Source organism: Nicotiana tabacum, chromosome 20 (assembly GCF_000715075.1).
Source record: "Nicotiana tabacum cultivar K326 chromosome 20, ASM71507v2, whole genome shotgun sequence".
NCBI lineage: Eukaryota > Viridiplantae > Streptophyta > Magnoliopsida > Solanales > Solanaceae > Nicotiana > Nicotiana tabacum.
The window spans coordinates 99,897,856-99,910,088 of NC_134099.1; the positions used below are offsets into that span (position 1 = coordinate 99,897,856).

The following is a 12,233-nucleotide window of genomic DNA, read 5'->3' on the forward strand; positions in this document are numbered from 1 at the left end:
AGTATTTTGAGTTTAATTACTTGTTGGCTTGTAATAGTTTTCATAATTCCAATGCTCAAAGAAAATTTAATGCATTATTATTTTTTAAACTTACTAAATAAATATAATTTTACATGTAAAATTTATTCGGTACGGTTCGGTATATTTTTTTTATATAAAATAAAAAACCTACCATAATTATCGGTGCGGTTATATATTTATATAAAAAGCTACGGTTTCTTAAAAAGAAACCTAAAAATTGGTTAGGTGCGGTACCGTTCGGTCCGGTTTAGTCGGTTTTCCAATATGTGACACCCTAATTCCCGTCTCCCGAAATACCATTTAGTCCTATCCGAAAAAATCTCAAATTATTATCTGAACAATTTTCTATACATTAGGGCTTATTCAAGAACCAGTTCTTGATCCATCAACTAAAATGGTAGAATTAAAGTTTCTTGGTATGGACTTTGGTTGTGCACTTGGATCCCTTAGCAAAGGTGAATTCCCAGAAACAGATTGTTTGCTTCCTTTAATATCCAAGCTATTGGGATATGCCATTGTTGCTGCCTCCACTACTGTTAAACTTCCTCAGGTAATTTCCGGTTAAGCCCCTTAAAAATCCAGTCTTTATGTATTTATTGTGACGGTATTATTGAATTAGCTCAATTCTTGATCCAGATGAGTAATGGGTGTTTCTTAAATACTCTGAGTTATAGTCCTTTGGTTAAACTAACTTAGGTTATTTCCCTTAAGCCCCTTAAAAAATCCAGTCAGTATGTATTGTTGAGTCTTCATGTGACAGTATTATTGAACTAGCTCAATGCTGCTTAGTTGGTATATCTTGAATAGGCTGGGTTGATAACCAAATATATGAACTTTTACAGCCTTGATATAACCTGTTGGATAAACTTCCACAGGTAATTTACCTTAAGCCCTTCAAAAATCTAGTATTTTTTTAATTATTGACTCCTATTGTGATAGCAGTATTGAATGGAGTTAATTTTGGATCCAGTTAAGTTATGGGTGTTTCTTGAATACTCAGAGTTTACAACCAGTATATATAAATTTTTGCTACCATGTATGAGCTGGTCGTTCTGTTTAATTCTGCCTGATAAGATGCCCGTTCATCATAAATCAATCAATCAACTACACCTGGATCCACAAAATAAATAGGGAGGCTTTACTTGTGGTTTCCGAGCCAACTTGCCTGCACCTTGGCTATTCCACGGGGTAGGTGCTACCTTCCACCAACATAGGTACTAGGCAAACTCTACTCACTTAGGTTCTGTATCTGCTGGGATTTGAACCTTGGTCTTTGTGGTTTTCACCCACTTCATTGACCACTTGGCCATACCCTTTGGTGCATTAATAGGGTGGCTTTATGAATCTTCTGTATCTTTCACTCTCTTTAAGTTCATTTCATTCCATTACTAAATAATTTGTTTCTAGAATTGAAGGTTCCATGAACCCCACATGTATCCTTACCTGCCTATTCCTCATGTCGCTAAAAGGATTTCTTGGCAGCCTCTTTTACATTTCGTAGAAGTTTGATGATTCATTAATTGCTGTCTTTTTGTGAATATCTATTGTTCTTTTCTTTTCTCATTTTGGTACTTTGGGCGGATGTTCGGTAAGAGAAGTTGCTTAGGTTGTCAGTGGTTATCTTAATTTGTTAGTTCATTGGCTATAGTGACGTTGTTTCGAGTCTTTTTATTTTGATTAGAGACTTGTATGTTTGTGTATATAAGTGTAAGTTTTAGAGACTTTCTAGGTTTTGGATGACTCATAATTCACCTTAGAAGACAGCATTGGAATATTAATTATGACCTGAATAATAATTATCTATTTGATTGATTTATTCGCTATTGTGATGGTATCCATTAGGAGGGCATTTAGTTGAGCATTCAGTTTCTTTCCCTTAAATTCTGGCTGATGATTTCACAGAACACATGTGATTCACTGATTCACTAAGTGTGTGGTTTATGGTTTCTGTTCCTTGTGCAGATACTTAAAATTTTGCAACACAAAAGTGTTAGAGGACTTAGCGTTGTGGCCTTTGAACTTGAACTAATTGGTTATACCATTGCTTTGGCATATTGTCTTCACAAAGGGCTTCCATTTTCAGCTTTTGGCGAGTATGCTTTTCTTTTGATCCAAGGTACATTTGACATGCCAATAATACATTGATTTGATTCTTTAGTTCCTTTGGCCATATCTTGAGAAACTAGGGGCATTGCAGCTTCTCAAATCTGCATTTTGTGTGGGTGGTTGTTTGAAATGATTAGACATCGCTTTCTCTTCTTCAACTTCTTCGAGCAGATGGTGCATTACCTTCAAGAAGCTCTGCAAGAGCCTTTAATCAATGCTTCTTACCGCAATTTCTCATTCTCGTGTTTTCCTTTCATAAAAAATCCAGTTAAAGAGTCTAGGGAAAGGGAGCGGACAAAAATTGGGTGTCAGCTTTCAGGACATTCACGGCAGATTGTTTTCTATGCTATTGTGATTAGTGATTCCTTTGCGGGTGGAGAGCTTTAGCTTCAGTCATGGCAGTTTAAAATCTCATTTTCATACTTTCAGATGGCTGGATCAATAGTTTTAATATCTATTGTTTTTTTTCCTTTTTGCAGCTATAATTTTGGTTGCAGTTATCTACTATTTTTCTCAACCTTTGGGAATGAAGACATGGATGAAACCATTACTGTATCCTAATTCCAGCCTGCTCCACCTTTTGGTTTCATGATAGACATTCCCATTTACATGCATATAAGCCATTTATTTTAGACCACTTATGTTCCATGGAATTAGAATCTGCAGTTCCTCCTGATCTAGTAAACAGATATTGTGCTGTTGCACCGACTATTTTGGCAGGTCAAATTGATCCCGTTCTTTTCGAGGCTCTATATGTAAGTGATAGCCTTTATCTTTGGTCTGTTTTCCTAGTTCTATTTGTTTTCTGGGATAAAACATTCCAAAAGATTTACGTTTCTCTTCATTAACGGGGTCCAAATGAACACTTTACCTTTGCTCATTTTTGTCTGAAAAGTATGAGAAATAAGAGAAAACATTTGGGAGAATGCGTGACAAGTCTCTTATGCCTAGAAGTTCTTATGGATGATTTATGCAATATACATAGTACTTCGGATGTGGGATAATATATATGATGCAACTTTATAACATTCTAACACTCTTTCTTAAACTCAAGGTGGTTAAGTCACCTTGAGTTCGCAAAACTTGAACTGCTGGTTAGTTGCAGCACTCATACTGCAACTGTTGCTGGAATAGTTGCTGAACAGAAATAGTTTTGGAACAGCGACTGAATAGTCTCTGGAATATTAATAGAATAGTGCTGGAACAATCACCGAAAAGAGGCACAACTCAATTGGAACAGTCGCTGGAAAAGATACAGTGAAGGAAAAATCACCGGAAAATCTACAAGAAAAGGTGCAGTAGTGGTCACTGTAAAGAAACCAGAAAACTGAAATTAGGAAAGAGAGAAACTTTTAGAGGCTTGATACCATGTGGGAAATAGGGCAGAGATTGGAAGGATGCGTTAAGTATGTGTTTTATGCGTAAGAGTTTTTATAAATGGTATATACAATAAGCATGAGAATTTCTTCCGATGTTGGAAAGCATATCTAATCTGACAGGCTAACTAAACTTAATTATTTCAGGCTTCCCAACATGCAATCTTTCTCTTTGCAAGGATTCCGCAGATATGGAAGAACTTTCAGGTACAGATTTATGCCATGATGGTTCCCATTTTCATGAAGCTGTCTTTTATATGTTAAGAGTAACTGGTTTATTGGCTAAGTTCTGAAATAATGAGTTCATTGACCTATTATGTTGGTTGTTAACTACTAAATGTATTCTAGCGTCAACTGCTCGTTAAATGGTATATTTATGACTTGTCATGCATATGTCTGTGTCACACACCTTGTTTCTGTTAATTTACTTGAAACTTGACTTTATGCCAAAGCAAGTCGTGTTTATTGTGGATCGACTGGGAAATGTAATTACCCTATGTACCTCGACAATCTTTGAAAACTTTCTGGTATATGCTGTGGAAATGATGCCAATGGTATGACCGATTGAAAAGAAAGAAAGCACTGGTGGCTCTAAAGCAGACTAGTATACGTTTGATCATATTTGGGTAAAATCTGAAATCACACATGAAGTAGATGAATGTGGTGACCTGAATAGTTTTTCCTGACTGAATTCTTATGATCATTCATCGAATGATTAGCAACCACTCGTTACCATATCTGCAGTCCCCATTTATTTGATTTGCTTTCAGAGATCTTTTTGTGGCTTCATCTATAATAATAATGTTCTCTGGATTTCCTGGTTGTCACTTTATTTACGCTTTTCTTTTTGTTGCCTTGATTTGAGCAGAACAGAAGTACTGGCGAGCTGAGCTTTTTGACCTTTTTTATGAACTTTGCCGGTTCCATGGGTAAGTTAACTCTGACTGCGAACTTTTGCATGCCGATTCTCTGTTACTGAAATGAAGTTCTCATCTCCTTTACCTTTTATTATGCAGTTAGAGTTTTTACCAGCCTCCAGGAAAAAGCTCCCATGAGCGGTATCCTTTCTTACTCAGTTTGATCTGTACCTCTATATTATTTTGCAAACTGCTCCTGGAATATGGAAGCATTAGTATCTTATTTTATTTTGAACGTATAAGCTGATGCATTCTTTGTTATATTCTAGTTTTGTCAAATGTGCATAACTATGATTAGAATTCTTACTGGTATCATGGGATTTACAGTACCCACTGTGCGAATGCTAGCCAATTTTCTCACCATTATCTGCGGCTCTAGTCAAACAGACTCAGCTTGTCCACTCAAAGTATGTTTAAGATGTTTTTAGGATGAAAAAGAAAATGAAAAATAGAAAGAAATTTGAAGTCTTTACAAATGAATTTACAGAATGATATTCTCGAGATCAATACGTTCCCTTGATAGTACCCTCTTACAGATATATAGCTCATATACTCCATCCTAGGGCTTACAAGTTGCAACGAATCCTTTCACCATCTGGGATGTCAATTTACCTACTAAATAGCTACCATACCTACCTTGGACCCCATCGCTATTGTTTCGGCTATTCTATTATTGTACCATTGGTCATTTTGTTAACTAGGAAAAAAAAGGGCGGTCCGGTGCACTAAGCTCCCGCTATGTGCGGGGCCCAGGGAAGGGCCAGACCACAAGGGTCTATTGTTCGCAGCCTCACCCTACATTTTTGCAAGAGGCTATTTTCACGGTTCGAACCTGTAACCTCCGGGTCACATGGCAGCAATTTTACCAGTTATGCCAAGGCTCCCCTTTATTTTGTTAACTAGGACTATTTGTAAATTATTTTCATATTTAATAGTACGTCTGAACATTTGAGATTCCTGAACAATATTCTCAAGGAAAGATTTCCACATCAGAAAGGATGTCTAGAGTTTTTAATTCAGTATGAAGTGTCCTGAGTGCCACAACTTTGTATCTATCATCTGACATATATTCAGCTTTACGTTTATTCTTGTATGATCTTTGTAATTTGATCAATCCCGCCCTTTTAACTCTCCAAGTCTCCTTAATTTGTTTGCAGTTGCCTTGGGATCTGCACTTGGTGTACTGATGAATGGTACCATCTTGAGTCAAATTATCATATATCAAAAGCCGACGCCTCAGAAAGAGAAAAAGAGAGATTAGAATGGATTTGGAGCTCACCGTCAAGATTGTCAAGCATGAAGAAGAGTTCATCCATGTAATACTCTGAGAATCTGTCATGGTTTCGCTTATTTCAAATTTTAGATTGATCGATCAGTTACAGGATTTTTAACATAAGTCTCAGTATGGGATTTTTTACATAAGTATGCTAACACATAGGTGTAACAATTGCTTTTTGTTCCATTCCTGATGGTGCTTGCAAGGAATTTGGTAAAGATGTGTTACTGGGGAAAGTATTGTCATTTGTCAACTAATCTGTTGCTGCTTTATGCAACTGGAAAAGATTGACAAAATGTAAACCGAAAATAATTTGCAAAAATGCTGCTAGTACCTTACCGTCTGTTGTTTTTACCAAAGCCAAGTGATAGAAAAAACTTTTGGGAATGATAATAGTGTTCCTTGTCATGGGATGGGAAAGGACACATGTCTCTGTTGACGCATCATGAGAAGTACCAACTAAACTCCCCTGTTTGGCTTAGTTGATGTGTGTGGTAAATAAGTATTGGTAAGCACTTTTTTCTGATAAGATAAATGAAATATCCCTAAACCTGTTAAATCTATAAAGGAGCTGATTACCATAAGATTTTAAATTCTAAATTAATTCACATACAAAATTATTTATATTTGAATTTAAACCGATTAGCTAAGATAATATGTATTTCATAAATTTACTCTCAGAAGATTTGGCAATCCCACATTCCTAACTACAAAGTTTTTTTTTTATTTAATAATTGTATCACCACTTTACTTAATCTGATTGCTAAATGGTACGTGCACGATTGCTACAGCAACAAATTACACAAAATTTCAGTTCTAGCAAAAAATAAAGAAGGATATTAAGTTTAAACGGGAGGATTTAAATTTATGTTTATGTAATCTTAAAAGGTTGGTGCTGTAATCAATTTTCGAACTTATCTCCATATATGAACCAATTATTGTCTAGCCTTAGCTTCTGTTAAATACCAACAACTTAACGTCTTTATCAAGGAAGAGGAAAGAAAGAGTAGAAGAGCGCTATGGAGAAGAAAAAAGAAGGAACCACAGCATAAGGGTAATGTTGGAATTATAAAAATAATAAGGGATAGGATATTAGAACACTTGGTCAAACATAGATACGCCTTCCGTCATTGATTGATTACGGAATTTAAGAAAGTAATGAAAGCTTTCAAGTTCTTGGTATTAAATTAAAGATGTGCATAATATACCAAAATGTCATTGAATCATATGGTCTTAAAAATGCCATGTGTAAAGTTCAAGTTAAAAAGTTATTCCATTCGGTCCACAATAAGTGACCAGTTTGCTTTTGGCACACCCATTAAGAAAAACTAAATTTTAGACGAAAATAGTTAGTGTGACTAAACTACCCTTCATTAAATGTTGCACCTGATAATAAGTTAAATCTAGGTAATTTGGCAATTGTTTATGCTCCCACTTGATTATATTCCAATATCATAATATGGTTAATTGATGAAAAATAGGCTCTAATTGTGAATTGTATATATTGCAGGATGAGGAGCATAGGTGATGCCTTAAACAATTGTGATTGGAACCATTTTGGAGCAAGAAAAACCCCTCAGAGCTGAGTACGCTTGAAGACGAGGAACAGAAGTGATGAAACACAGAACTGGACATGCGCGCCCAGGTGCGTGACCGCACTACTTTTAGCGCGTCTATGACAGAATCTCAGCCAATTAGCGCGGCCAGATGCGCGGCCAGGCGCTAGTCCAAAATTCGGGAAGAGTTATTTTGGGGTAGAATTTGAAATCTGGAGGAAAACTCACTTAACCTATATAAAGTCAAGCTCGCCCAAGGAAGAGAGAGGAGGTTTTTCATAGTCTAGTGCAAGAAATAGAGAGACAAGAGGCAAGGAAGAGATTTGACCATCAAGTTCTTCTTTTCTTCTCTTGGTTTTTGCTATTTGGGATGAAATTGAATCTATTTGTGATGAACACTAGCATGAGTAGCTAAAACCCATTGTTCTAGGGTCATAGGTGAAACATGAATGTTGTTGTTTGAAGTTCAATTTGACAAAGTTGGTTTATCATATTGGGTTGTTTATTTAATTCTACTTTTAATTATTTTGCTGAGTAGTTAACAGTGAAATACTATCTACGAATCTTTAGTTGAACTCGAAAGTGGGAACTTTAGATTGCATATAGAATTAAATAGGGCAAGTTCTTGAACCCGGGCCTCGGGGAACGGATTAGCAATTGGGATAGACATATACCTAATTGCCTTGCTTGGTTGAAATACGAGAATTGTAAATGCATTCTTGTTAATCTTAATTCCATAGACATATAGGCATTGAGTTAACTTGAATAGGCGAGTAAGAACTTGACAGATTCTTACGAGTAACATTAACCCTGTCAATCAACAATCCAGGTAAATCGATTAGTCATTTTAAGCTAAGAACATAACACGATTGTTAACTAGCCTGTGACCCTGGAATATCCTCTCATACTGTTTGTTACTCGAAATTGTTATTTGTTTGGTTAATTGCTCTAGTTAGATTATTGCTTGGTAGTTTAGGTAGTAAAATAATTACATATCTATTTTGTGAAAAACCTCTTGGTTAGACAAATTAATTGAGTTTGAATTAGTCAACAGTTAATCATAAGTCTTCGTGGGAACAATACTCTACTTACTACTCTATTACTTGACGATCACGTGCACTTGCGTGAGTGTTTTTGGTCGCAACAAGTTTTCGGCGCCGTTGCCGGGGACTTAGAAATTAGCTACTTGACTGAGTTGAGCTTTTATTATTTATTTATTCAAGTTTTAATTTTCAGTTCACTTTGTTTGTGCCAATACAGGTTTTCTTTTCTTGAATGCGAAGAAGTAGAAGCGCAAACAATCTCCTTCCTCTTGATCCTGAAATTGAACGAACACTTCACAGATTGAGGAGGGAGGTGGACGCTAGAACTAGAGTTGAAAGAGAGTTGGACATCGTAGTTCAACCACAGCCAATTGAGATGGCAGGTAATGAGGAACGCGCGGTGATCGAAGCCGCAAGGCCCAGTCTGGCTAATATGACTCGGGCTATTGTGAAGCCTGATATCACTGGGCATTTTGAGCTAAAACAATACATGGTGCAGCTGATCCAATCCACAGGGCTATTTGTGGGCTTACCTCATGAAGACCCGCAGAGGCACATTCAGAATTTCTTGGAAATTACGGACACTTACAATTATCCGAATGTTTCCAAGGACTATGTCAGGCTGACACTTTTCCCCTTTCATTGATCAGGGAAGCTAAGGAGTGGTTGAATAATGAGCCAGCGAATTCAATCCGTACTTGGGATGATCTGGCAAGGAAATTCTTAATCAAGTTTTTCCTCACTAAGAAAACAAAGATATTGAGGAGTCAAATTCTTGGGTTTGAATAACGAGCTGGCGAGACACTTCGTCAAGCATGGGAAAGGTACAAGAAGATGCTCAGAGACTGTCCTCATCATTGCCATACAGACGAGGTATTGTGTCACACTTTTGTAGATGGGTTAGATGATGCTTCAAAGATGAATCTTGATTCAGCTTGTGGGGGTAGTTGCATGGCCAGACCGTACAGTGAAATCCAAATCTTGTTGAATAAATTCACTGCTAATGATAATAACTGGCAAGGTGATGGTGATTCACGAAAGATAGTTAAACAAAAATCAGCTGGGTTACTTGAGCTCGATGAAGTGTCAGCCATGAGAGCCGATATTGCAAAGCTGGCCAATCAGATGACTAGGATAACAATGCAGCAGCCACAGACAATGCAACATGTACAACAAATGACTATTTGCTGCGAACTCTGTGGCGATAGTCATATGAGTGATATGTGCCCCACAAATCCAGAATCCATCTATTATGTGGGGCAACAGAACAGAGGTCCACCGAATCAGCATGCACAATACGGGAATTCTTACAATCCAAATTGGAGGAATCATCCCAACTTCTCATGGGGTGGAAATCAGTAGAATCAGAATCAGCATAGACCCCAAGGGAGTTTCAATCAGCCTCAGAGACCACCCCAACAAATGAAAGAAAGTACCAATGATTTGCTAAAGAAGTTGTTGATTGACAATCAGCAACTCAGGACCGACTTCAGAAATCTTGAGAGGCAAATGGGACAGTTAGCAACAAATCAAAACACTAGACCTGCAGGCGCTCTCCCCAGTGATACAGAAAAGAACCCTCAAGTGAATGCAGTTACACTTAGAAACGGGAGGGAGCTAGAGGAAGTGCCAAAGAAAAAGAAAGACAAGCCCATACCTGAGGGAGAGTTGATCCCTAAAGTGACTCACAAGCCAAAGAATGCTGCTGAAATTCCAGAGCCAGTGGAGGCCCCAAGGCCACTACCACCTTTCCCCCAGAGATTGCAGAAAAAGAATGATGATCGCATGTTCACAAAATTTCTCTCTATGTTGAGCCAGGTTCAATTGAATATCCCACTTGTTGATGTGCTTCGTGAAATTCCAAAGTATGCTAAGTACATAAAAGATATAGTGGCTCACAAGAGAAGATTAACTGAATTTGAGACAGTGGCACTTACTGAGGAGTGCACTTCAAGGGTCCAAAATAAGCTCCCTCAAAAGCTTAAGGATCCTGGTAGCTTCACGATTCCTGTGCGCATTGGTAATATTGATGTGGGTCGTGCTCTTTACGATTTGGAGGAGAGCATAAATCTGATGCCCCTGTCTTTGTTCAAACAATTGGGCCTGGGAGCTCCAAGGCCCACTACTGTGATGTTGCAGCTGGCTGATAGATCGATAGCACACCCTGAAGGGGTGATTGAAGATGTGTTACTACAGATTGAGAAATTCATCTTCGCTGCTGATTTCATTATCCTCGATTATGAGGCTGATGAACTAGTTCCAATCATATTGGGGTGACCTATCTTAGCTACTGGCGATGCAATTATCAAAGTGAGAGAAGGAAAGATGATTTTGAGGGTAGATGACGAGGAAGCAGTTTTTAATGTCTACAAAGCAATCCAACTTCCCTGCCACTATGAGGAGCTCTCAATGATATCTGTTGTTGAGGGTGATGAGCAGATTCATTATCCGAGTGTATATCTAGACGATTCTCTAGAGAAATCACTTATGTTGCTTGATAGCCTAGGGGCTGACGAGGAGGTTGAGGAGATGATGCACATCCTAGATACATCTTGTGCGTACATGCAAGGGATACACCCCTTTGAGCCTTTGAATAGGCCAGAGGGACCTCCTCCAAAGCCGTCAATTGAGGAAGCCCCAAAATTGGAGATTAAACCTCTTCCACCTCACCTGCAATATGCTTATTTGGGTGACTCTGACACTTTACCCGTTATTGTTTCTTCTGACTTGTCTAAATTGCAGGAAGAAAAGTTGTTGAGAGTGCTACGTGAGCACAAACGAGCACTTGGGTGGACGATGTCTGACATTAAGGGCATTAGCCCAGCCTTTTGCATGCACGAAATCCTCATGGAGGACGGACACAAGCCCAGTGTAGAGAAACAACACCGACTCAATCCATCCATGAAAGAGGTGGTAAGAAAAGAAGTGATTAAGTGGCTTGATGCATGTATTGTATTTCCTATCTCAAACAGTAAATGGGTAATCTCAATTCAATGTGTACCCAATAAAGGGGGGATGACTGTAGTAGTTAATGAGAACAATGATTTAATCCCTACAAGAACTGTCACCGGGTGGAGAATTTGCATTGATTATAGAAAATTGAACAATGCCACCCGGAAAGACCACTTTCCCCTCCCCTTTATTGACCAAATGCTTGATAGATTAGCTGGCCAGGAATACTACTGCTTCTTAGATGGTTATTGTGGGTATAATCAGATTGCTATAGCCCCAGAGGACTAAGAGAAGACCACATTTACGTGTCCTTATGGCACGTATGCGTTCAAGAGAATGCCCTTCGGTCTTTGTAATGCACCTGCAACTTTTCAAAGGTGTATGATGGCCATTTTTACTGACATGGTTGAGAGGTTTGTGGAAGTGTTCATGGATGATTTTTCTATGTTTGGATGTTCTTTTGATAACTGCTTGATGAACTATAATAAAGTACTTGCTAGGTGTGAAGAAACTAACTTGGTGCTAAATTGGGAAAAGTGCCATTTCATGGTACGTGAAGGTATAGTTTGGGGCATAAGGTATCCAAAGATGGTTTGCAGGTGGACAAGGCAAAGGTGGAAGCGATTGAAAAATTGCCCCCACCGATATCTGTCAAAGGCATTCGCAGTTTCTTGGGCCATGCAGGTTTTTATCGTCGTTTCATTAAAGATTTCTCGAATATTTCCTCTCCCTTGTGCAGGTTGCTTGAGAAGGATGTCGCCTTAAAATTTGATGTTGCCTATCTGAAGGCATTTGAGGAGCTAAAGGGAAGGTTGGTGACTGCACAATTCATAATTGCTCCAGATTGGGAACATCCATTTGAGTTGATGTGCGATGCGAGTGACTTGGCTATTGGAGCTATTTTGGGGCAAAGGAGAAATAAAATCTTCCACTCCATCTACTATGCGAGCAAAAGTCTGAATCCAGCTCAGATGAACTACGCAGTC

The 12,233-nt window shown here is 38.2% G+C and overlaps 1 protein-coding gene across 1 annotated transcript; it reads left to right on the top strand.

Annotated features, from left to right (window-relative positions):
• Positions 1-315: 315 nt before the first annotated feature.
• Positions 316-6,104, top strand: LOC107795649 (mannose-P-dolichol utilization defect 1 protein homolog 2). The gene is made up of 8 exons (XM_016618322.2): positions 316-571; positions 1,984-2,137; positions 2,607-2,679; positions 2,816-2,882; positions 3,651-3,710; positions 4,372-4,432; positions 4,520-4,561; positions 5,578-6,104. The coding sequence occupies exons 1-8, from the start codon at positions 416-418 to the stop codon at positions 5,679-5,681; spliced, it is 717 nt and encodes a 238-aa protein (XP_016473808.1). The 5' UTR covers positions 316-415; the 3' UTR covers positions 5,682-6,104.
• Positions 6,105-12,233: the final 6,129 nt, after the last annotated feature.